At 34.9% G+C, this 26,884-nt stretch overlaps 1 protein-coding gene across 3 annotated transcripts in view; it reads right to left on the bottom strand.

Moving 5' to 3' along the window:
- LOC105324838 (E3 ubiquitin-protein ligase rnf213-alpha) overlaps nt 1–26,884 on the bottom strand; it is an 84,399-nt gene that overhangs the window by 20,977 nt on the left and 36,538 nt on the right. For all 3 annotated transcript variants that reach the window (XM_066072389.1, XM_066072388.1, XM_066072387.1), the window contains exons 16-57: nt 26,551–26,865; nt 26,058–26,238; nt 23,543–23,939; nt 23,230–23,389; nt 22,809–23,026; nt 22,539–22,691; nt 22,001–22,162; nt 18,591–19,239; nt 18,234–18,405; nt 17,883–18,019; nt 17,629–17,703; nt 17,399–17,505; nt 16,444–16,585; nt 16,086–16,284; nt 15,547–15,790; nt 14,738–14,884; nt 13,833–13,935; nt 13,151–13,316; nt 10,597–10,765; nt 10,056–10,195; nt 9,694–9,891; nt 9,437–9,559; nt 8,538–8,658; nt 7,970–8,211; nt 7,658–7,740; nt 7,427–7,560; nt 7,031–7,123; nt 6,700–6,876; nt 6,265–6,425; nt 5,825–6,047; nt 5,474–5,644; nt 4,812–4,874; nt 4,568–4,677; nt 4,205–4,339; nt 3,732–3,900; nt 3,398–3,471; nt 2,739–2,871; nt 2,356–2,463; nt 1,829–1,914; nt 1,564–1,746; nt 838–964; nt 62–256 (exon numbers count right to left, since the gene is read on the bottom strand). In XM_066072389.1, coding sequence (XP_065928461.1) covers nt 62–256; nt 838–964; nt 1,564–1,746; nt 1,829–1,914; nt 2,356–2,463; nt 2,739–2,871; nt 3,398–3,471; nt 3,732–3,900; nt 4,205–4,339; nt 4,568–4,677; nt 4,812–4,874; nt 5,474–5,644; nt 5,825–6,047; nt 6,265–6,425; nt 6,700–6,876; nt 7,031–7,123; nt 7,427–7,560; nt 7,658–7,740; nt 7,970–8,211; nt 8,538–8,658; nt 9,437–9,559; nt 9,694–9,891; nt 10,056–10,195; nt 10,597–10,765; nt 13,151–13,316; nt 13,833–13,935; nt 14,738–14,884; nt 15,547–15,790; nt 16,086–16,284; nt 16,444–16,585; nt 17,399–17,505; nt 17,629–17,703; nt 17,883–18,019; nt 18,234–18,405; nt 18,591–19,239; nt 22,001–22,162; nt 22,539–22,691; nt 22,809–23,026; nt 23,230–23,389; nt 23,543–23,939; nt 26,058–26,238; nt 26,551–26,865 — 7,145 coding nt within the window. The remainder of the gene's footprint in view (nt 1–61; nt 257–837; nt 965–1,563; nt 1,747–1,828; nt 1,915–2,355; nt 2,464–2,738; nt 2,872–3,397; nt 3,472–3,731; nt 3,901–4,204; nt 4,340–4,567; nt 4,678–4,811; nt 4,875–5,473; nt 5,645–5,824; nt 6,048–6,264; nt 6,426–6,699; nt 6,877–7,030; nt 7,124–7,426; nt 7,561–7,657; nt 7,741–7,969; nt 8,212–8,537; nt 8,659–9,436; nt 9,560–9,693; nt 9,892–10,055; nt 10,196–10,596; nt 10,766–13,150; nt 13,317–13,832; nt 13,936–14,737; nt 14,885–15,546; nt 15,791–16,085; nt 16,285–16,443; nt 16,586–17,398; nt 17,506–17,628; nt 17,704–17,882; nt 18,020–18,233; nt 18,406–18,590; nt 19,240–22,000; nt 22,163–22,538; nt 22,692–22,808; nt 23,027–23,229; nt 23,390–23,542; nt 23,940–26,057; nt 26,239–26,550; nt 26,866–26,884) is intronic.

Genomic DNA, 26,884 nt, shown 5'->3' with positions numbered 1-26,884 from the left:
TACCCATCCTAATATTGCCAAATACCTGTGAATGTCTGCCTTAAACAAAGATATCAATTACCTGTGCATAAAGCCCTTCACTGTCTTCAGTCCTTATTTTCTGGTCAAGATAATATAGTATGTTGTCATGCTTTTGTTGTTGGTAGTAAGTATTTTCAACAAATGCAAAGTCATCAGGTAAGAGTTTATTTCTTGCTCTGAGTACACCATCTGGTGTTGCACACCACAGCAGGATCTCCTTAGCTGCCCTCAGTACCTGTATAAAAGATAACATAAAAACACACTTAAAGGGACATGTTCACGATTTTGGTCAAATTTTATTTTCTGTTTTTATTATTTGCAATGCTTTAAGAATGCATTTCTAATGATCAAATGAAATTTGGGTGCCAGTCGTTGAGTTTTATGCAAGATACAGGGCTTACAATTCTTAGTCATGTAAACAAGGCTCGTGCCCTGTTTTTGGTTCAATATACCAGAAAAAATCTTTTTAAAGCTGGTTTGTCTATCTTATTATTCATTTTAAGCATAAATAAACAGTTCCTAACGATGAACACATTCATTTTTTAAAAGTCTAAAACTGGAATTTTCACTTCAACATTCAAAATGTAAACAAACGCTTTGTTTACATTGCGAAAAATCGTAAGCTCTATAACTCGCTTATGACTCAACAAATGACACTCAAATTTTGGTTGCCTATTAAAAATGCCTTACTGAAGCATTGTAAACATTAAAATCGAAAAAATAATTTTTGACCAAAATTGTGACCATGCCCCTTTAAATGCATGTCCAATCAAGAAACTTTCTGACAACATTGCCATCTTTGACCTTTTCCTTTACCTCTGTCTCCATGTCCTCTAGATCAACATCTGTGAATTTCTGACTGACCAGCAGTATGATTGAAGCACAGGTGTCAGCATGGTACCCCATGAACACATCTCCCAACTTTTCCTCTGAAGTCTTTATCCTGTTTAAAGAAAATCTTTGTAGCAAACTAAATATGAGGCCCATGGGCAACATTGCTCACCTGATTAACAGTACAAGTCACTTTGTATCATAAATAAATTTCAGAAGAAATTTTTCTCAGAGTTTTCTATTTATATTTCTATGTTGAAATTAACATCCTTCCTGAGAACCTAATATTCGTGGGATGTCATGGTTTTGAACAAGTTAGAATCTACACATACATAGAAGCTACATTTTTAAATAATTATTGGCATTTCTGTTGCATTGGTTCTTTAAAAGAATGTTCTTTTAAAGACACAATATTTTCAGGAAGGTTCTTTATATTTTCTCTGTTTTAATAGAAAGTGAATCTTTTTTGGAACAATTAAAATTTGCTTTCAACAAAGGATAAATTGTGTCAAGTTTAGTTAAAATTTGATGTTTAGTTCTAGGGATTCAAAAATAAGGAAAGTGTCTGACCGACATAACTTCAGACAAATGGGCTGAAATTCACAAAGAGTCTTATTAAAAGTTTCACATATAGAGTACAACCACAAATATATTATTCCGTTTTTTAAAGCAATAATTGAGCATGATTGAAAGATTTAAAAAAAAAAAAACCTTTTGTATGTGGGAGTTGATGACTTGATGAACTGTTCAGCCCATTTCTCTAGCTTCTGAGCTAGACGGACCTGGACTTCAGACAACATGGTGGAAATATTGAGGAAGTGTTTCTCTAGTCTGTTGATCAGAGGGATGGGGAACTTGCTGTAGACTATCTCCTTCTCAGCAACAACTATCAGCCTAGTGAGGGAGAACAAAAATCAGTTCAATTGGTTATTCCTATCCAGTAGAAACTTCAAACACGAGAAAAACTGTTGTGTACCTGAATTTCTTGTGAACTCTACATTTGACTCGGTGAGTTCCCAATCCCAGGTCAACATATCTCTCACCTCCAAAGTACACATAATACTGAAAAAGGAGTATATAGTTGTTATTAGTGACATTGTGTGATATTTGGTATTTTCCATGATATTTTATCATATAAATTTCCATCCAGTATTGTGTCTAAAAATGTCAAATTTTGATTATCAATGCACAGTGCAAGAAAAGGAAGCAAGAATGATGTAATAACCTACATTACACACATAATTGTAGATGTAGAAATATTAATTAGACATAACTAAAGATATCAAGCATTAATTATTAGTACTGAAACAGTCCCAATTGGCTGCATATGACAGTAACACAAAGATTTACTTCTACAATAAATCTATTTAACTGGGATGTTTATTCCTTATCTGTAAAACAATTCACAGTCTCAATGGGATTGAAATATCATCAGAATAGTTGCATGTATATTGTTAGCAACACCCTTGCTAAGCAAGGTTATAAACAGTAGCCTGTATTTACCTGATTGAGTGCGTCGTACAGACTCTCGTACAGATTCTCCAAGTTCAGTAGGACCACCGTGTTCCCCGTCTCCATACACACCTTGATACGGTTGATGTTTCTACACACCTGTTGCAAAATATTTCCTAGTCAGTTTCAACATGGACACAGAACTTTTTTTAAATCTTATTTTTGAATTAATGAAATTATCATCAAGACTTTTAAATTCAGACTACTACATTCACATATCTTACACTTTAGTAGGTTGGATTTTTCAAATTTTAGACTGAAACTTGATTCACCCTGGATAAATAATACTATTTTACATAAAATCTTTATTTATTTTATATGTCATATTAAAGTAAAAACTTCACAATGACAAATTTCAGAGGACAAGCCATAACCTGTGTGTATTCCTGGTCGCTAGGGAAACTGCTTCCAAATATGGTGATGGCATTCTTCATTGTCAAGATCTTCTGCTGTAACACTGTCAGGGCTCCGTAATTCTCCGTCAGAAGCAACAGGTACCTCGTGTCACTGAGAAAAAGATTATAGAGTTATTTTTATCTAAAATTTGTCTAATGTTTAATCATGCGAGTACACATTGCAGATGCAGCCTGTTATTTCATTATAATAGTAGTGTACACATTTTTCATACAAAATCAAATATTCTAGCTGAACTTTCCAAGCTTTGATCTTAATTTGATCTTCAGACACTCAGTATATCTTAAATCCTTTAAATCTATTCTTACTACTGATTAATGGATGGAATTTAAGAATTTGTGGTTGACAATCATATGCTAACCAGTCGTCCCATCGATTTGTTTAATGTCATAACCCATTCTTACATTGTTACTATTGTCTTGTGTAACATGAAAAATGTATCAAACTCTCTTTCTTTTGTTTTAAACAAACTCATTTTGGTGTTTTATGAACTAAATAGGAGCACTAAAGGCACTGAGTGATGATAAATATCAAACCATTCATCATCAACCTGCCTGAATTAGTTTTGGCTAGAAGTAATACAGTACTACATTAATGTTAGTATTTTAACTGTAATCACCTGTCCACTCCATCTCCCTTCAGACAGGCTTCAATCAGACCAGCTGGACTACAGTCAGGATCATCAGTGTTTGACTGAAATTTAAGATGTTCAGTTGTGAACAAGTGCGACCTTCTATGTATCAAATTGGAGCTATACAATTATTTAAAGTCAAGCCCTCTCCTAGTAATGAGATTTGTGCTCTTCTCCTCAATGTGATGTAGAACTCGGATATCAGATAGAACCCTACTCAGTAGAGCTGGTAATCTTTATAAAAACATGGGGTTTTTTTTGCAAGGTACACTTTTTTTATTATTTGATCAGTTTCATTTGAAAAAGAACACATTGTAATCACTTTTGATATTTTTTCCACAGTTTTTAGATTCTGAGAGAACACAGCCAAAGGGTCCTTTCCTCCAGAATGCTCAAATCCTCCAAAGTTTCTTTTGATGCAGTGTTGGAGCATCAGCCATGTTGGTTTCTTTCTGTTTCTCTTGGCAAAGCTGTACACCATCTTAATCAAACTGTAAAGAAACAATTACCTAAAAGTATGCATCTCCTTGAACAGTGAAAACCTTTCTTACAGAGTACATTTTGTTTTACATTGAACTTCCCTAACTATAAAGGGAATGCTTCTAGCAATTAATTTAACAAATTAAACTTTTACTGTGAAGTTGGTTTAATGTATTTTCAAATTGTTGATTTTCTATGTTATGCAAATGTTTACTTCTCCAAGAAATGTATAAGGAACTTGTCAATGAATAATTAGTTCTAAATATCACACATTCCATCTTCAAAAAGTAATACGAAATATGATCAAGATTTTACCTGTAGAAATCTCTTAATCCATAGAACTCCCTACGAGTGATGACCATTTTGAAAACTGCAAGGTAGGAGTCAGCCAGTGGTTTTATCAGGGGCATAATCATCTTCTTAATATAGCCATCTCCAGAACAGATACCCCTGCAATGTCCAATCATATTAAAATTGTTTGCTGATGAATTACTTCACAGAAATTTAGTGTCTCAATGGTCAGAATAAAAGCAAGAGATCAAAACTTTTGACGTTTAAAACATTGTAACATCATGATAATAATCTTTGGCAATGCATGAAATGTCTGTATCTACTTTAACTTTGCATATGTAAAAAAAAAAATTTTTATCTTTCGTTTAATTCAGAAAGGTATATTACTCTGCACTTTCGATCAATTCAACCAAGTCTGGCACTTCTCTCTGAACCAGAATTCCTCGGTTCATTTTGGCTGGATCCAAAGCCCAGTTAGAAATCCCAATAAATGCGACCTATACACCAAAATAAATACAAGGAAATAATCACACAAAGTTCATAGTGATATATAATTATATTAAATATAATTATGTTAGCTCCGTTCATGATGTAACAATTAACAGTGCTTACAAATACACGTAGACCATACCTTTTTGTGCTCTTCTGGTGTTTCATCTCCTTGGCAACCATCTTCTAACAGCGGATGCAAGGTCTAAGCAAATAAAGAATTGATCAATGAATAGATCATAAGATATCCAAGTAAAAAAAATAACAAAATAACATATTACATGTACTAAATAAATATAAACTTAGTTTTTATCACATTTTAAACCCCTCTATTTTTAGAAGATTTGCAGGTTACCATGACCTTGTTTACATTACATTGGGTACATTTGGAGAGATGTCAAGGTCATGATATCTCACGTCTTATCAACAAAATGCATATCTGATATTCACGTACTACATACATGTAACTACAGTAAAACACGGTTATAGCGAACACACTTATAATGAATTGACGCTTACAGCGAAGTGAATTCCATTCCCCAACGCTCTATTTCATGTTGTAAACTTGACGGATATAAGGAATTACGCTTATAACGAAGTTAAATTGGCTGTCCCTGGGACTTCGTTATAAGCGTGTTTTACTGTACTAGTATATCTCAAAAGGAACAACAAATCAAAATGATCTCCTTTTTTTTATGAATGACCTTGAATAACGTAGAATTGTTTTTCAATTATGTGCTTTGCATTTATAGACCCAATTTAAAAATAAGCTGTTCAGATAAAAGGCTCCTGCTTATCTCTGACCTTGAGGGGCATTCTGGGAGAATCCTCGGCCAGCCCCACTTCATCAAGCACCACCACAGACACAAATCTGTTGAGGTCCTTGTCCTTCTGGTACATGGCACACTGGCGGAAAGTTCCCACAATTCCCTCTGGTACCGACAGGGGACTGCACTGAAAAGACACCATTTGTACCTGCAAAGGAACACAACAGATTATACATGATTATACAGAACCAGTCATACCAAAAATCATGCACTAATTTTCCACAATTCCATGGGTCATTGCAAATCTGGTTCAACCAGTATATGACTAAATTTGATAATAAATGATATAAGCACTGGCAATTTACAACAATGTACAGCAAGTATCCACCTGTTTATAGTTTCTGTAGACCTCTGTATGAGCAGCATTTCCCTGCATGGCATCAGCCACAATGGTCTTGGCCAGGGACTTGGAACTTCCGGGTTTTCCCACCAGGAAGAGGGGGATCCTGAGTTCTATACAGACCACCATCATAAAAACGTTCTCTCTCAGGGCCTGGTTCTTAGCTATGTTTGCTCCCAAGTTGTCGATCTCCAAGAAAATATTCTGGCATCTGCAAAAGAACATCAAATTTATTGGTACTGTAAAATCACTAGATTATCTTTACGAAGCAATTTTTCATCAGGATATCATCAAATATATAAGTGTAAACCAACTTGAAATATGATTGATAGATGGTCCTGATTTAAAACTTATTGATAATTTTATGTGCACTGAAAAATGGACAGAAAAGATGTAAAATGTAACGAAGGAAATGTGATGGTAAAAACCTTGTAATGATATCTGCCATCTGATCAGGACCTTTGGGGAGCACACAAGGGGGTCGGAATTCTCTTACAATTTTCTCCCGGAACTCCTCCCTGTTTTTCAAACAGGCCTGATAGCAGACACCCAGAGCAAGGACAAGGGATTTAGTCACATCATTCACTTGCTGTAAACAACAAGGTCAACATAGAGATATACTGTGTAATAGATGTAGTTTTGCAAAAGCTCAAATATGAATTGTTAGAATTTAACCACTTAGTACGCGTAATATTAAAGACAAGTCAATATTGAAAATAATCATAAAACACACGTACCAGGTAATACTATGGCTATTAACAAGATCATATACTAAGGTAAAGATATAGTAAATAAGTTAAGACTACATTTTTGGTGCTAATAACACCACCCTAGCTCTCATAGAGTGGAAGTTTGTCACTGACCTGGTGAATCTGAGCTTCCATTTCCATCTCCTCTTCTTCCTCCTCATCAGACTCTGTCTCATCCTTCTTTTCCATTAAGTTAAACAAAGTGGTGTCTCCTTGAGTCTGTCTGTAGAACCATGCCATCACCTCTAGAACTCGCTCCACATCTCTCAGACTCACAAAACTACACTCATCCTGTAAACAGAACCAGGTGCTCAAAACTAGCTCAAAGCTTTATCATCGCATTTAATGATGCTGTAAAATAAATATTGAATTTCAAGATGCAGTTTAGAAAGCTATCATAGTACTCCGATTCTTCCTTTTCCTGTTTCAGTTAATTTGTCCTTACTTCTTGATTTCTCATGAATTCCTGAGCAGACGTCAGAATATGACTGACAGCAGTGTCTAAATTAGGCTCATTGGGTAGCTTTCCTCCTCTTATCTGAAATCAGAAACAGCACGACCATCATTCAATGAAAAACATAAACTAATGATCAGAACCAGCTGAATAGCAGACAGACAGTCTAAACCAAAATTTAGTCTTTTAAAATTTAACATGCCATAAGTGTTTATAGGACATAGAGTATGAAAGCAAGAAAATTAATGAAGATCCTATAAATGCAATCCAAAAAATTCCTTTCTGAGGAAGGGGTGTAAGATTTGAAAAAATCATAAAGCTGCAAAGTTCTTGAAAAGAATGGTATCAAGTACCTTAAAATAGTATTATTAACTAAAACACCCTTACATATCTGAGGACCATCTGTTTGATGTACATCTCCTCCACTTTGGTGTCCAGCTGACCAAAGTCCCAGACCAGGGGTAGCATGCTCTGGGGGAGAGGCTGCACTCTGTACACCAGTCTCCTCATGGGAACCCGACCTGTCACACAGATAGAAACAGTTAATTTACACACCACTGACAGTAAACAATATGAAAGTACTTAACTATGTTTACTTGTTTGTTTGATAACACTTACCCATTCTGTCTGTTGTTTTTTCTGCATCCACATGGTAACCCAATCCTGCCTGTTCCAAACGCTTGATTAAATCTTCTGAGTGTCTGTAATTAGAACACAGTTTTTTGTCTTTACAATTGCATGTTCATATATATTATGACCATGTATTACTCATACATAGATATCATGCAAAAAAATAAGACAGACAGAAAGATTATTAAGAAATAGGTTATGTTGAAGAGATATTTTCCAAGTTAGAGCATAAAAAGTAAGAGATCTACTAAAATTTGTATCAAAGCTAATTCATAACAAAGATTTGTAAAGTTAACATACTTTCTGTAAGGGTTACAGGCGGCCACGATTTTGAGGGACTGACACAGTTTCAGTGGTTCCCCCTCCATAGCGTGGTCACACATAATCTCCTTAATCAGACCGATGGCCTCCGTGGTGTTGGCCTCATCAAAGAACAACACTGTGTACAGTTTCTGTCCATAATTAGCCGTGTTCTCCTGGGCTATCCTCTCCGCTTCCACCACTTTTCTGATGATGTCACTTCTACGAGTGCCTCCATGGACCTATATTTTAAAAATATGTTACATGCAAGAGTTCTTGATAGGATAAAAGAAATAGCTCATTTTTTTTAACCAACAAATTAAATCATTTTCTACATGGAAAAATGTAAAAGAGTATCACAATTATGATTCATTAATGTTTCAATAAAAAAAGAACATTTTTTTTTAAATATCTTAAATGTTTTATATGACAGTGCTATCCCATGATTTAAAAAAAAAAAAATTCAGCAAATGTTGCAGCTGAATAAAAATTAAATAAACAAAACTGTAGCAAATGTTTTAACACAGCAGATAGTATACAGAGTTCTGAATCAAATACATGTGTCTACCTTCATCAGAACCATGTTCTGAACTTCCACACCAATAGGACACTGTAGCTGACACATAAACTTGACAAGCCGGGTCTTTCCACACCCTGTCTCTCCCATGATGATCACTGGGATGTCACATCTAAAACAGGGTTAAAACTTAATATTTGCATTTCCATTGTTCTTTCCCACTGTAAGCCCATACGGAGGAGCTGCAATTATTTCTCTATAATCGCAATTGCTCTGTCAGTATACTATGACGTCATAAAGGTGTAACGTTATATATACTTTTCCATGACGTTATAGATTTAAACCACTATACGATACATCATGTGTTTTTTCTCCAACTGCCTAAAATTGATGTATTTAAAACATGTCTTATATTAACATTTTAAAGGAATTACTGTTATAACATATCATTGATTTTGTTAACAAATCTATGTGAAGAAAAAAAAAATACATTTACAGTCTGAACGTTTATTTTTCATGCAATAGCTAAATGTCAAGGTTTAGGCTAATGCAGGGTATTTGCGAGTGGTAAAATGCAAATATAAGTAATAAACAACGATTATTGAGTGAACATGGCGTTATGAATAGCAACTGCTCTGCTGGCATATTTTCCATGACGCGCTAGCGCGCATCATGGAATATGCCAGCAGAGCAATTGCTATTCATAACGCCATGTTCACTCAATAACGTTGTTTATTTCTTAAATATACAAGTGCTGAGTAGATTTTTAAGGTAGTGAAAATAAGAATTTTTGTTAAATTTTTTTGTTTTTTCTTCTTCGTCTTGTCATCAGAAACCTCTTTTATTTCAAAGAAGAATTAAATTTTTCAAAATAATAAGCATACTAGAAAAAAAATATTCAAAATATGTAAACTGTATTCTTTAAACTAAACAGCAATATGTTCGGGTACCTAAAGCGCATGTAGATAGCCAAAATTTTCTTCACATTATCTGTTGTAAGTTCATAGGTCGGGTCAGGGTCATAAGGAACATCTACCCCCATCACACTGCACAGCTTGCTCAATTTTTCTTCTCTGAAACAAAACAGAAGCCATTTATCACCAGCTCTATATAAATGTAACTATGTATATGCATATTACAACAGAAATAATTATGAACTGATGCTGGCAAGATCAAAACTATTTTAGACCCCATAGTTATGTTTTACCTTGGTAGACTGTCAAAGTTTTCATTGATGGGGACTCTGTTCCTCTTGAGTGCGTCCTGTAAATTCCTCTGCATGATCCCTGCTTCCAGCACAGTCCCAGTCTGGACATCCACAAGGTTACCGGTCTGTCGCTCAATGTTGAAGCCAAGGAATGTCATGGTAATGCGGTCCATGTTGAAGAATAGGTAGGGATGGGGGCTGTAAAGAAATTTCTACATGCTGGTCAAAAGTGGAGACATTTTTTAAAAATAGATTGCATACCCGGTAGTCTAGGAATCTTTGCTGAAAATATCAGCTTTCCAATCAAATAATGCATGTACCAATTGAAAAGCTCATTGATCTCTGAATCAATTTTTTGATACCTGCTTTCCCAAGTCCTCCTGAGCTGAAACTGTCGTAGATCTGCCTCATCTTTCTCCTCCTCTTCATCCGCAGAGTCGATCCTCTTCAACATCTGTATTGGTGACTCCTCACTCATATTCAGGGATCGAGTGGCAAAGTCCTACAAAATCAAAAGTTGTTAATAAAAACAATTCCAAACAAAGTTCTGTAATTGAGGTGCAATTGTTTTGTCCAAATACATGTATTAGCCAATTTAATTTGAAAATGTTGCAACCTTCCTAAAACTTTCTTCATTTTCCACACTTTATAATTACTAAAAATGTTTAATCTAAACTTTAAGATTTTTTTTCAATGATTTTTTACAGGAAAAATTAGGATTAAATATTTGTTTAAATTGTCAAAATGACCTACTGTTAAAACCATGCATTTCACATTAAATGAAAATTACTTCTACTTAATTTAAAGAAATAATATTTTACTTCTACACATTTTAAACCATAAAAGTCAATTTAAACATAAGACTTATTCAAATCTTATCACAAAACAATTAAGGTTGAATACTCGAGACATCTGGATGAGGAATCTCAGGACAAACTGAGCAAAGCCTGGAAGATCTTCTGCTGCTGCGTGGGAGAGATAATCCGAACTCTCAAAGTCCACCAGCTGAGTGTTTAAGAACCAGACAAAATGGCGAAGTTCTGCCCAGGATGGGTCAGGAATTCCACAATGCCTGAAAATTAAAAGAAAATGGGTCAGGAATTCCTCAGTGGCTGAAAGGAAAACTTTTGTCATATTATCAATCAATTTAAGACTTTTCCACCATTTCACCTTGTACAGTGGGGCCTCAGATATCCGGACGCCAGATAACCGGACGCTTCAGTTTACGGACGATTTTATTTGGGAACAGATTTTTTATACGTTATTTTGTCTCATTTATCCGGAATTTCGTGTTCCGGATCTGGACGGTCTGTTTTTACCACAAAACACTGATTTACTACTAATCTTGCTTCATTTAACCGGACGGTAAAATATGATGATACCCTACTCAGTACAAAAGATTACCCCTGTCGATTAAGTTTCACACCTTTTTTACGTGCTAGACCCTCATGAGTAGCTTGTATAAATACACTGACTTCCCAAATCACTTTCAAAAATTGGAAAATTGCGAACAACAGTGTATCACACACATATCACATGTGGACACAAAGAATTTAGCTAGATTCGGTTATTATTGTCCGGTTAATATTTCATGACAAAAAAATAAAATAAAGCAGGGTTCTTTATCTCTTAAAAACGTTCATATCATTCAACAGAAAACTCTAGCATGTGTTGCTACATGGTATGAAAGGCAAAAAAACCTAGTATCAACACTGGGAGCCATTGTATACAAATACATTATCATTCATGACAACAATAGACACATTTCAGATATCGGGACGCTTCACCTATCTGGACGATTGAACTTGGGAACGAAAGCGTCCGGATAACTGAGGCTCCACTGTATATAGTTTTGCTCAGTTACACCTTTTAGATAGATGGCATTCATAAGCCTAAGACTCTTCATTAATACAATTCAAATCCTAATGACCATTTCAAAAGTGTCTGTAGATATTCATGATTATTTTAATATCAGTATTTGTAGATGGTTATGCATTACTAGTAAGGGCAGTGTCTGTAGATGTGTAAAATTGAGCAGTTTGAGTATATAATTGACAAATTTTAAAATCACTTGAGCAATGTTTTTGAACATGTACATGCATGCATAATTACTTGAGTAGTGTCTGTAGACATGTATAAATACTTGTCAATGAACAGTTTGTCTAAACATTTATAGTTTGTGTATATATCTAATATTACTTGAGCAGTGTCTGAAGACATTTTATTGATTGTAACATTGGAAATGTCAATTGACATTCACTATTAAATTATTACTTGTAAATGTTTTAAGTCGTAATTACTTATCTGTCGACATATAAATTACTTGAGCAATGCCTGTTGACATTTAAAATTACTTATCTGTTCAGGATCTGTAGACAAAAATGATTACTTAATAAGCAGTGTCTGTGTTTTGTTTGATTACTTAAGAATGTCTGTAGACATATTAATTACTTAAGCAGTGTCTGAAGACACGTATATTTACTTCAGCCTGTCTAGAGATATTTATGATTACTTGTCAATGAGCAATGTCTGTAAATACATGTATGTATAATTTATCCAGCAGTGTCTATAGACATTTATAATTATCTGAGCAGTGTCTATAGACATTTATGATTATCTGAGCAGTGTCTATAGACATTTATGATTATCTGAGCAGTGTCTGTAGACAGGTATAATTACATGAGCAGTGTCTGAAGACATTTACGATTACCTGAATAGGGTCTTTATTTTCAATTACTTAAGCAGAGTCTTAAGACAGATAATAACTACTTGTCTAGTGTCTAACTGACATTGATACTTATATGTAGTTGAGCAGTGTCTGTATATAATCATGATTACTTAAACAGTGTCTGAATGTATTTATGATTTTTTGACTAGGTTCTGAATATAATTATCATTACTTGAGCAGTGTCTGTAGACATTTATGATTACTTGACTAGTGACTGTATGTGTTTATCATTAATTGACTAGTGTCTGTAGACAAATAATTACTTGAGCAGTGTCTGAATGGATTTATTATTACATGAATAGCGTCTATAGACATTAATAATTACTTGAGCAGTGTCAGTATGTATTTATCATTACTTGACTAGTGTCTGTAGACATTTATCATTACTTGACTAGTGTCTGTAGACATTTATCATTACTTGACTAGTGTCTGTAGACATTTATTATTACTTGACTAGTGTCTGTATGTATTTATCATTACTTGACTAGTGTCTGTATGTATTTATCATTACTTGAACAGTGTCTGTATGTATTTATCATTACTTGAGCAGTGTCTGTATGTATTTATGATTATCTGACTATAGAGTCTGTAGCATTTATCATTACTTGAGCAGTGTCTGTAGACATTTATCATTACTTGACTTGTGTCTGTAGACATTTATCATTACTTGACTTGTGTCTGTAGACATTTATCATTACTTGACTTGTGTCTGTAGACATTTATCATTACTTGAGCAGTGTCTGTAGACAGGTGGTGGGGTTTCCCTCTGTCCTCCCCATGTTTACGTCCCCCAGGCCACGATTCATGTCCATTCTGTACAGGTATTGGAACGGCCGCTGGAACATGGAGCTCCTAAACTCCGCAACATCAAACAACAGGTCACTCTCACCAATGTCTGCCACAGAGAAACAAGCTGTGTTTATTACCAGTCAAAATAGAGGTTCATACATATTTACCATATGGTTTACTATGATGACTACCTTACAATAATCTATTCCAAGGTATCTATGCAGCACATTTGGACAATTGTTAACATAGCAAGTTTTAAATTGCAAAATACCACTTGTTTTTCTGTTCCAAGTGTCATTGAAGTTAACCATTAAGATACAAATTTCAAACTTGGTGAATATTTTTTCTTTTAATTCTGATCAAGAATGTGGGACCCTTGATGGAAGTCTAAGGTTTATTGGCAAGAACGCATATCAGATACGAAGTTTGATGAGCTTCGGTAATTTGTATGATTTCTTTGTGACTTGCCAGAAACAACATCTGTCTGCGACCTTGACCCTTGATAAATGATATTAACATTCAGAGGAATACGAATATGAACATTCTGAATGTAATAGTTTTCATTTTAGTTTTTATAGTGAGCATATAAGCTTTTTCACATTCTTTTCAAGGAAACCTATACCTGGAGCGTTCCCCTGGTATTTTTTGACACTTTCTAATGGAGAGCGACAGGTCACGTCTGGTAGAAGGTCCAGGCATCTGTGCATGCACTTTATATAGCCTCTCTATAAGTTTGAAATTTGAAAATAAAATAGCAAAACTGTATAATCCTTGGTGCTTTTAACTATGCTTAGGTTAAGATTCATTTTTTGTTGTCTTCATTTGCATGTATATAACTATCAAATCATAATGGATTGACTGAAGTATCTGCCTCCATGCTTTTTATCTACAGTGTTCAGATTTAATTCACTTAATTTTCATTTACCACAGTCAATTTAATAAATATTGAAATATCCATATTTTCATTAAAATTGATAAGCTTATAGTTCTAAGGTATTCATTTCTTTTTGTACATAATTTAACACAGTCTACTCTGTGCAGATATGTTGTATTTTTCTTTGGGCTGACAATTTGTTTCAATATAAGCTAATCATATTCAAAATAAGCAAATTAACCATGAAAGAACTACAATTTAGTATAGCAAACATGGAATAATTTAATTTGTACAAATTATACATAAAATATACATACTTTCAACTACCACCTACATGTATATGTCCAAAATGGAAACCCATTGCAAATTCATGGGAAATACAATTTTTCCTGAATTTTGAAATGATGCCATGAAGATTTTTTCCCCAAATTTTGTGCTCCTTTAACAAGATGTAATTGTGTTTGACACACTCATTATCTATTCTGCTTTGGTCATGTGTTTGTATAGTAAAGAGTTTGAAAAAACATAACAGACCAAGATTCAAATCTAGGCCTGCTTACGGGTAACTTTAAGTCTAAGCTAACCTTAAGAGCTATCAAACCTAATTTAATTTGAATTTCACACACAGTTAAAACAAACACTCTCTCTCAGACCTGATCCTGGAAGTCCCTGGCCAGGAGGGGCATGGTCTCCACTATGTAGAGGTCATAGGGCAGCTTTCTCCACACATGACCTGTGCTGTTGGTGAGACAGCCCAGAATCAGTAACTGGAACAGCAGGTAATCCACACCCTCCTGGACCTATATAGCATGTATAGAACAAAAATCTTAATCACAAGTACTGTGGTTTCATCAATATTCGTTGAATACCAATTTTCGTGGATTTTGTTAAGTTGATCCACGAAATTAAATGTTCATGGAAGTTTAATTTCAACTAACATTTTGTATTGATAGGATCATTGGCCACGAAATTACGTATCCTTGAAACTGTGGTTTTCAGACAATCCACGAAAATTGATACCCACGTAAATTAATGAAACCACAGTATTAAGCAAAATAAAGTAAGGACCTGCAAGGCCCCAATCTTCACTGAGTAGACAAGCAAATGTATTTTTTGTTTGATCTCATTATGATAAAATAATATACCAGTATCAGCTCTCTATATAATGTCAGAAAACAAGTACCAGGTATGAAAATGCATTAGGAATCAAAGAGTACAACGGCTGTCTTTAACCTATATCATATGCTATCTATTTAAAATATGTCAAGTTTTTAAAGTGAAAACCAATTTAAGTTAGGTGTTCAAACCATAGGCTGGTATTTCTTTTGCAGAAGAGAAGTTCTTTCTCTAGACCCTTTATTTAGGGTTAGAATATGAGTTCATCTTCAAAATCAGGATGGGGTCATGAGCAATATATGTACAAGAGTGTTCCTTGTTGTTTTTTTTAACAAAAAAAACTTACCTCATGAGACAAATCAATGTGGAACAATCTGGGTTCTACTTTCCCTGGATGCAGTGTGTTTTGTAGAAGGACTGTCATAATGCTGTCAATGTTGATCTCCCTCTCATGGAGTGGAATGGACACCACTGCTTTATTAGTTCTGACAACACCAGAGTGAAGACTATGGAGTTTTTCAGCCAACCTTTTCTTGTGAAGGGTTTTACCAACTCCAGCTCGCCAGGACTTTACCACTCGAACTGTGCAACTAGAGTGTACAAAGTTTTGTACTATAATCTTGTTTATGATGCTGAAACTGTCAAACGACTTTCAGAATCTTATCATTTAATTCATGATAAAATTTGGTAACAGAAACTACAGAAAGAAAGAAATCAAACTAAAGATATCTCCATGTATAAGCTGTTTAACTTTTTTTCACTTAAATATCTAACTTAAGTTTTAAAAAAAAACATCAGTTCAAAGCTTTAAACCACACACTGATCAAACTATTGTAAGTTATACACTTTTTCACTACAGTATCAGTAACTGTTAATAGGACTCACTTCTCGTTGTCGGCCTCAGCTGATGGCTTTACACGAGGTTTCTTGAGGTTAAAGGTCAGCTTCTCTTTGATGTATTCCGCCGTCTTTTCATGAGAGAGAAGTGGTAGGGGTGGGCGTCTGTATTTGTCAAGGGCTGCCACGATTCTAGAGTGGTTCTCCCTCTCTGTGCTACAAACCACCACTAGCTTGTAGGGGATATCTACAGAATTAATCAAGAGAATACCAATATACGTGGTAAATTGGACTAAAATGTACTTTAGTACAAGAAATTTGAACCATTCTGAAAATTGTTTAAAACTCTGTTGAATTTTCCTAAGGCTTGTTTATTCTTATATGGCATGAAGGTTATCTAGCAAACCTTTCTCTGTTGCTCTCTGCATATGGTAGTCCAGTCTCCTCTCGCCCCTGTCACTGACATCATAGTCCAACAAATCCCCGCTGACAAGACAGTGGATTCTGTCAGTGGTGTCAAACACCGCCCTCCTCCAGAATATCTCCACCTACAGTGACAAAGCAGCAGCTTACCACATTGTGGACGGATATTTAAGTAAAACACCCAATGGCATTTTTTAAATATACAGTTATGAGCATTGTGCAATAAAAATATTTGAATAAAATTTTCCACTACAATTTCTTGTAGAAAGAGCAGGATTCTTTGACATTCTCGCCTAACCTTGACCTAATGTTTTACCAAGACAAAAGTTTGGGGCCTAATCGAGTGCAAGGACTTTTAAGCACTTGGAATACATTAACACAGGTATGCATATCAAGGATTTTTCAAAAATCTTGATAAAAAATGTCTTAGTTTTTGGGGTGCTTATATACATGGGAGCAGCTGGGGTTTTTTTCAGCATTTTACACCCAACTTTGGGGGTGTGTATCATAAATAGTACTACTGTAGATTCCTAATTAAACGCTAGGAATAATATCCACGTAAAATCACGAGGAGCACCCTTCGCGAAATTTAAAATCTCGCACTTATTTTTTTGAGTTGAGAATTATGAGAAATAAAGGATAAAAGTTCCACGTTCACGATTTTATATTCTCATGATTTGATACAAAACAGCGGGATCGCGAAATTAAGTACTTGCGTAATAGAAGGAATTTAGAGTATACACAAGACTTTGGAGTACTTGACAACTATGTCCATTATTTTTTTCCCCACAAAATAAAATCTTTGCTTGTCTCTTTGTTTGAAGTTTGTCTAAGTCATAGCATAGGTATTTGGTTGAAAAATGTCTTTCCATTTCATATATCTAGTGACTGAGTAAGAAATTACTAAATATCATAATATTAACAAATATTTGCTAAACCTCATCCAGGGTGGTATGTGGAGTGCACATCAGGATCTCATCCGACTGAGGAAGCGGCTGATCCGGATCATGGCTGTATATTGTGAGTACAGTGTTCAGAATCTCATCTGTAAAACCAAATTATTCAATAAGACAAGTACAGTATAAAAGTAAAATTTAAAGAATTCTCGTGAGTAAAGTAAAATGTGTAATATAATGGTGAATAGATATCAAAATATTTTTATTTATACCTTGAGGACAGAGCAGTAGATTTGGAGTACCTCTCTCAAACCCAGGTATTAATGGTCTGTTCACTGTAAATGTTTCTGAAGAAAAAAAAATAAACATACCAAATTGAATGATCTCTTGCATTTTTAAGAGAACTCTTAGACCTCAGGTTTTGCAAGGGTAACATGTCTAATATTAAAATTTAAGCTCATTTGACCACTTGAATTTTAAAAAAATTTGCAAATCAATTGAAGCTTCCTCGTTTAATCTTACTGACCAGTCTCAGCAAGTCTCCTCAGAATGATCCCGAGATGTTCCACACTGAGATAATCTGACACACTGGAGGAGATGGAGGACAAAAACTCCTCCCACAGCTGTTCCAAATCCGGAATCAGAGTGTCCTCTTCAGCAGTTCTGCAATTATATTGTATCAAAATCATATTCCTTAAAAAAACCTTCTTTAATAAAACCTTAGTGCTTTCATATCAAATCAAGAGCAGGTAATCTGAGAAATTCAAGTTCAACAGAAAAACAATTTAACAATGCATGTTCATGAGTAAACTATGACTCTTAAAAGACTCATTCATTTGATAAGTTTTTGATCTGTCTATCACTCTATACAACTTACTCTTTGTCATAGTGTAGTCCAGACAGGATGTTCTGTGTGATGGTGGAGATGGACATTCCAGGTTTTGTCCAGCCCTCAAAATCCTCAACCTTGACCTCCACCTGGTCCTCGCTGACCTCTGTCTCCATATCAACCACTCGCATGTCCTCATGCTCCATGCACCACACGACTCCTGTCAATCAAAATCAATCCACTAGTTAAGGTAGTTTTTCACACAAAGATTATCGAATTTTCATGATTTTAACCAAGCTAGGAAATGCCGTTTCAAACTTTAAATTTTCTGAACATTGGAGAACCAAGTTAATACATGAACAGAACAGAAAAGCATTTAGTACAAGACACAAATAGCTAATCTACCTTCATCAATTTCTGCTGGATCAATGCCTGTCTTCAAAGCCTGTTTAGCTAATATTTCTGTATATCCAGAATTCACTATTTCTGCAATGAACTTTGCAATAGCTTTGGCCTTGACATTGCCTTCTTCACTAGGGTCGACATCCTCTTCTTCCTCTTCATTGTCTTCCATCTCAATTTCCTGTTCAGCCTCTTTTTGAGTTACATCACTTTTGGCCTTTTTCAAAGCACCAATCAAATCCATTTTGGTGCAGTCATGTTTCACAATGGACAACAATGGATAAATGTAATCTGAAGGTTCAACTTCTCCTCCCATCAAAACAAGTTCTTTTTGTAGAATGACCATTTGGTCAATAGTAAAGAAGTTCAGATGTTGATACTCATCCCTTTTGTGGTCAATGTATTTCAGCCATTCTTCCAGACACACTTCCATAAACTTTGCCAGTCTAGGAATAATGGTAGTAATATCTTCTTCCTCATTTCTGCGACCTTTCAATTGGGTGCATCCCTCCCCACTGCCAAATCTGACAACTGCACAAGCTTTTCTTGCAGGATCACACAGAAATTTAGCTTGCCAGTTTGTGAATAACACACATCCAGATGACACAAGTTTTATATAGACATTGCACAGTCTTATTACTGCATCCAATACCTAAAATAATAAAGTTCTAATATATATTATACAGATCATCTTCACCTTGCTAAATTTACTTAAAAATTCATAATGGAAAATTGGCACAATAAAAATCATTTAAATATTATCTGATAAATCATTTATATACTTTAAATATATATATTTAGGCCTAACAGGCAAGCAAAGCATGATATTCAAAAGACAAATGGAATTTCCATGAATCACTTTTATTTCAAATTTTAATTTCAACATGTTTTCATGATGATCATGTTTTTAGCTCACCTGAACCGAAGGTTCAAGTGAGCTTTTCTGATCACCCGTTGTCCGTCGTCCGTCCGTCCGTCCGTCCGTCTGTCTGTCTGTCCGTCCGTCCGTCTGTAAACTTTTCACATTTTCAACTTCTTCTCAAAAACCACTGGGCCAAATTTAACCAAATTTGGTACAAAGCATCCTTATGGAAAGGGGGTTATAAATTGTAAAAATAAAGGGCACAGCCCTTTTCAAAAGGGAGATAATTGCGAAACAGTAAGTATAGGGTGCATGTCTTTAAAAATCTTCTTCTCAAGAACCACTGCACCAGAAATGCCAATATTTACACAAAAACTTGTATATATAGTGAAGATTCTAAATTGTAAAAATCGTGACCCTCGGACCAAAACTGGGGCCCCAGGCGGGGTTCAAAGTTTAACATAGAAATACATATGAAAATGTTTAAAAAATCTTCTTCTCAAGAACCACTGCACCAGAAATGCCAATATTTACACATAAGCTTGTATACTTAGTGAAGATTCTAAATTGTAAAAATCGTGACCCTCGGACCAAAACTGGGGCCCCAGGCGGGGGTCAAATTTAACATAGATATACCTTAGGAAAATGTTTAAAAAATCTTCTTCTCAAGAACCACTGCACCAGAAATGCCAATATTTACACAAAAGCTTGTTTATATAGTGAAGATTCTAAATTGTAACAATCGTGACCCTAGGACCAAAACTGGGGCCTCAGGCGGGGTTCAAAGTTTAACATAGATATACCTTAGGAAAATGTTTAAAAAATCTTCTTCTCAAGAACCACTGCACCAGAAATGCCAATATTTACACAAAAGCTTGTATGTATAATGAAGATTCTAAATTGTAGAAATCGTGACCCTCAAATCAAAACTGCAGCCCCAGGCGGGGTTCAAAGTTTAACATAGAACTACATATGAAAAATGTTTAAAAATTTTCTTCTCAAAAACCACTTCACCAAAAATGCCAATACATACACAAACGGTTGTATATATAGTGAAGATTGTAAAAATCGTGACCCCTGAACAAAAAGTGGGGCCCCAGTAGGGGTTTAGATTTTAACATATATAGGAAAATGTTTTAAAATCTTCTTCTCAAGAACTATAGTGCAACTGTTTGGGATATTACTATGCATACATGTACATCCTTAAATAATGTAGATTCAAAAAATTGTAACTCCCGGACAATTGATGGGCACCAAGAGGGGTTCAAAGTTTAAACATTTTAAAAAACATAAAGGAAAAGTTTAAAAATTTTCTTCTCAAGAACTGCAATGTTTTAGTTTGTGGAATTTCTATGCCTTCGCTCATGTAGATTCCTAATTGGTAAAATCGTGACCCCCGGATCAATACTGGGGCCCCAAGATGGGGTCAAAGTTTATTATAGAAATATAAAGGTAACGTTAAAATATCTTCTTCTCGAGAACTACAATGCCTCAATTTGTGAGATTACTATCATGCATACAACCTTGGATAATGAAGGTTCGACAGTTTTAAAATAGTGACCCCTGGACTAATACTAGGGACCCAAGATGGGTTTAAAGTTAAATGTAGAAGTACCGGTATATATGGAAAATGTTTAAAAATCTTCTTTTCGAGAACTACAATGCATCAGTTTGTCAGATAACTACGTAAGCACCCTCAAATAGTGTAGATTCGAAATTATAAAAGCTGTGACCTCAATCTAATACTGGGGCCCCAAGAGGTGTTCAAAGTTTAGCATAGAAATATAGAGGGAAAATGTTGAAAAATCTTTTTCTAGGGAACTATAATGCTTCAGCTTGTGAGATAACTATGCAAGCATCCTTAAATAATGTAGATTCCAAATAATTAAAACTTTAGCCCTGAACTAATAATGTGGCCCCAAGAGCGGTTCAAAGTTTAACATAGAAAGATATATTGAAAATGTTTTTAAAAAGTTTTTCTCGAGAACTATAATGCTACAGTTTGTGAGATTATTATGCAAGGATCCTCAAATTGTGTAAACTCTAATGTAGTGGAACCAAGAGTTATCTTTCTTGATGTTCTGTACAGTCTGAGAGTTATTTCTCTTGAAGTGGAACTCTGCTACGTTCAGTTTTTCAGGTTGTGTACGTGCTGTCCTACCGCAGTGCTACACATTTTCATTCCTATGTTACTGTTTATGTTGTTCAAGCCAACCATAAACCTCGGACCATAACTGGGTCCCCAGAAAGGGGTTCAATGTTTAAAATAGAAAAAGCATATGCTACGAAATGTAATGTTACAAGGAACTGCTGTTCAGGTGAGCGATGTGGCCCATGGGCCTCTTGTTTTAATCTTCCAACAACAAAATTAAAGCTGTAGTTGGGTTTTTTAAGGCCAAGAATTTTATGCATTTACACACCAAAAGTTGTCCTCTCATATGGACACAGATTGATATGCCATTCTTCAACCTTTTGATCCATTCTAAAGTTTACATAGAAACAAATTCTTACAAAAATGAAAGTGTATATTAAGTTAAGTACAATATCTTACAATGGTGAATCGTTCGACATCGTCCTTGCCCATCTCTGCCTTGCCGGCCACAAGCATGAGCTTGCTCTGTAGTTCCTGCAGCTCTTTGTATTGGTATCTTTTCGGGAGTCGTGATCCTTTCTCATCCTTCTGAACGTGCAACTGCAGGACGTCGTCTATTGTCTATGAACAAAATATTCAAGACACATCAAAGTACTAAATAAATGTTACAAGTTTGTCTGCTAGATGCACAGGAGTATTGAAAAAGATTTTAAAACTGAAGATTGTTTCAAACTTTACAATGAAATCTTTCAACAAAACTGGGAGGTGAATCACTGAATTTTTCAAGTCATTAATCTCCCATACAGGATTTCGTAAAAAAAAAATAACATAGTTGTGTCAAAGTTCAAAAGTAGGTCATTGGTCATTTACCTAACTACGACAACCAAATAAAAGAGAATAGACTAGTATTAAATTTCATGACAATTATTTGACATTCTTAAATCATGGATCAGTTTTGTAGTCCTAAAACAAGATGAAGGGAGTGCAGTGACAGTACCGGTTTCTCCTTCTGAATATTTGCATCTATCTTCCCCACTACATATATTCCTATGGAATTGATGGCCTCTGCTTGTCTCATGGATGTCACTTCTACAGAGCCCTGGGCAGATTTTACACTGTTCAACCATTCCAACTGTCTCTTGGTGTCTTTCTATAATAGATAAAGAATATATATTTTTATATATAGTACTATTAATGAAGACATCTGAAGTTTTCCAGTGCAAATTGGCAAACACATACAAATTAGAGTAATTAAACTAAAGATTACCAGTTTTAATGGTAATTGCGGGTCAGTTTTCAGCTCCTTCCAAACAAGTTTGCACTTGTCCAAAAATCTGATGTAATCGCACTGATCATCAAGGTTAAAAATCAGTGGGGCATATCCAGTGGTTGCTGCGTGAAGGAGTTTCACTCTCGCGACCTCCAAGTCACCTTCTCCCGCCGAAATACTGGCCAGGTCAACAAACACCTTCAACTCCTTCAAACCTTTTTAATTTAAAAAAAAAAGACACTTTGAAAATAAAAAAAAATTATCTCATATTCTGAAAAATTACACTCAAAAATTGGAGCTCTGCCTATTTTTTCTTAACTCTCAACTATTAAAACTTAAATAATCAATATTAATATTTTCTCAAATAATTTCAGTACATACAGCATTATAACACATTACAACAAAAACTCTAACTTACTTTCCATGGATTTTTTTAACCAATCAATGAGTGTTTTACAGTTGATAAACTCCTGAAGGCATTCTGTTTCTCTTGGACCTATTTCTCTCAGGATATCACAGGCGTCCATCAATGATTTGTTGAAGTCGCTCATTTTAGAATTGGAGTCTGTACCATGCACCTAAAAGAGAGATTGAAACGTTTCATTGTAAAGCCCATGTAACTCTCCACAATGCAGATAAAAAGTTTCTTCCTAGAAATCAAAATATTTTTCCAAATGTCTACTGAACAAAGCCAAAAAGGAAAGAAATAGAAAAAAATCCAAAATAATTACCATTTTCACAATCATTCTAATAGGTTCAAAATTTCCCTTCAAATCGTACTCTTTGACGACCTCCAGGATTATGCTGGCCCCGGTGACACACTGTTGAAGTTCCCGGTGCTCCTTAACCTGCTGAAGCCGTTCGGTTACCCAGTCTCTTTTGCCTCCAGGTAAATAAGACAGCTGTTGTTTTAAATTATCTGTGGCCACATTTTTAAAGTGTTCTTGAAATTCCTTGAATGTAATGTTTCCATCAGCAATACGCTTGCTGAGCTTCATCCATGTTGGGTAGGTGACATGCCAGACATTTTCCATCACCTCATCAACCGTCAGAGGACTTCCTTTACTTTTGACTTCCTGTGTTCCTTGTTTGGTCCACATATTCAAAAACAGAGATCCTTGGGAAAGTCTGCAAAATATCCAAATCTCTAGTTTTCTCATTTACAATCACGAATAAGAAATAGAGTATCTAAGACCACACCTCCAATGGATTTTAAAACTCATCTTTATTTGTTTACTGTTAATTATCGCACTTCTAATCTAAAACATTTTACTGCAATATCTCTATATCTAATAGCATATAGAATATTCAGGGTTTGCCAAATTGGGTTTGATTTATAATTTGTTTCATCTATTTTCATTTTTTTATTTTATTCTACTGTATATAGAAAAACATTCACTCCTGTTTTATTTTTGCTCTTTGTACCCTCCTAGTCAGATGGTGAATTTAAGACTAGGCAAATTCAAATTTCTCAAATTATCTCCCTTTCAACAAAACTGGGTCTGTGTGAATTCAAGATGGCGCAAAACTGTTTACTAGTGTGAGAGGGCGAAAATTACATGGGGCAAAATTTAACAATTGAATAACAAAATTGAGAACTTACAGGTACACAAGTAATAGCTTTCCAAAAAACTTGCCTGACTAAACAAATTTATTCAATGGAAGCATGCATGTATTAATTAGGCTAAATATCTTATCAGAAATGAATTTTAATTTTTGCTGCTGATCATAAATTTATAAACAGAACGTGCAAATTGAAGACGAAATGTCAGTCTTTTCTTCGATCTAGAACATGTACATATATATATATACCACTCGAAATTCTTTTATTTTATTAATTCGGTTTTTTAGGAATGTACACATATCATATAAGTGCATGTAAGCTTGAAAGCTGGAGAGTAAATAGTCGTTTTTTTTAAATTGTATTTGTTATATTAAGATGCAAAATCAAATGAAAGGCATTTTTTTAAATTTCCAACAATATGAAATATGAAAGGGTATACAAACACGTATTGTTTTTGAATGTGTGTGGGTAGCTTCATCAAAATCATCTTGACAAGCAATTAAAAAAGGTTGAATTCTCAAATTCATGAAAAAAAAAACCCTAAACGCAACTTCAATTCAGTTAGAATTCCTTATTTGCAGTTTCATTTTTTGCATGCTCCTACAAATGTGGGGGGGGGGGGATCCATGATATTTCCATTTATCCTATAAAGTTAAAAAAAGTGCCAGCTGCCAAAAAAGTGGGGAAGGGGAAACAGCCTCCCCCACCCCAACCCCCGATGCTACGTGCCTGTGATGTAAACACATGGTGTGCTCTGGGGTATTCGCATGATCCCAATGGACTCGTCAACTATTCAGCGCGCAAAAACTATGAATGAAATATTATGGCGCGAAATCCTGCTATTACCGTTTCTCATCCATTGGCAGTGATCCATGGGGAGGGGGTCAGATGAATTTTTTGACATTTGTTTTGTAACAGCTACATACATGTATATTATACTTTGGATCGGATGTTTTAGAAGAATTCTATTGAATTAAAAAAACACACTTGATTAGTAATTGTTAAATGTAGTAATGTACATTTAGTAAGACACGCGAGTTATGACCCCTTTTCAAGATTAATGAAATCGCCCAACTGAACGAAAATCGGGTCACACTCCGCTTTGGCGATTTAGTTCCTCCAATAAACATTCCAGCTGTATAAATATATATTTGTTTGATGACTCTCTTGCAATAATGATAATCCAACGCCAATTATTACTTACATTGTACCCTAATAGACAATATGTTACAACTTATTGCGATGACCCCCTCCCCCCTTTTCACCGCTCAAATATGGTGGAATGCCTGATCTATTTTTAAATCAGGATTACACACGTGCACTGCATATAACATTTTCATCAATTGTGAATATAAATGCTGACATCTTAAACATGCATCGGTAAATCTTTTTTGTGAAATATCATGATATTGCTTGTCCTATTGTCTGCACTGTTTCGGAGATTGCAACTTTTAAACCTTAGATATGCCTGACGTCATGACGTCAGGCAATAATTATTGCTATTTAATTTTTCAACTTCCTTTACTCTATATACTCTCAAAGGTAAGAATCGTCTCAATGCCAGCTCCAATAGCATTTACTGCAATGTACTCTAGCTAGCTGCTTACTTAAGCAAGACTAAACCCATAAAATCTAACTCAACCAGTAAGTACATTCAGTACTTTGATTTGTAATATTCTTACCTCTTGAGATCGGCCAATATACACTGCATGTCAGGTGGAATGTTAAAAGCTATCACAACAGGATCATAGTTCTCAATGTCAGAAATTCTCTCTCTTATACCAGGCTTGCAAATGTCACACAGTTTTCTGTTGTCTACATTTGATAACTCTTCAATCTTTTGATCAATATCACTAAGATCAACTGCAAATGAAGAATTGACAAAGCTTAATATTTCTGATATAATATAAATTTTTTTTTACCTGTTCTCGAATCAATCTGTATTCAATCTAATAATGTGCATTACCTATTTTCGTTCTTATTGAATCAAATAAAATTTCTTTATGCACAGATACTACTATGTTGATAAAAGAGTGCCTAAGCATGTAAAACACTTGTTTCCTACGGTAACCTCTATTTTGAATATAAAGAAGTATTTGAATAACTAATAATAATTTTTTGGCTTTATGAAAACTGTACATGTTAATATTAATTAAAATGAAATTCACTAATTACCTCTGAAGTGCTGGCACATTTGAGTAAAGACTTGGACATTTGTTTTGACCTCTTCAAACTTCCTGACTTCTCTGCATCTCAGAATCAAGGTTTCCCTAACCAGTGCTTCGTTGAATTCTTCCTTTCCTCTGTCATGCTTGGAGATAGATTTGTTCAGATGTATGAATGTGTCCACGGCATTGTTAATGATCTCTAGGTCCCCTATCAGCACCGTTCCCTCCATCAGAGTGTCCATCGCTACCTTCAGCAATGTGGCTGCCTGTATGAAGTGTACCTGGCAGTCTTCCGACAACACACCAGATTTCTCTTTTTCATCTATAATTTATAAGCAAAA

Source organism: Magallana gigas, chromosome 9 (genome assembly GCF_963853765.1).
Source record: "Magallana gigas chromosome 9, xbMagGiga1.1, whole genome shotgun sequence".
Lineage (NCBI taxonomy): Eukaryota > Metazoa > Mollusca > Bivalvia > Ostreida > Ostreidae > Magallana > Magallana gigas.
Note: the sequence above shows the minus strand (reverse complement) of the source record. Positions and strands in the feature narration are given on the sequence as shown.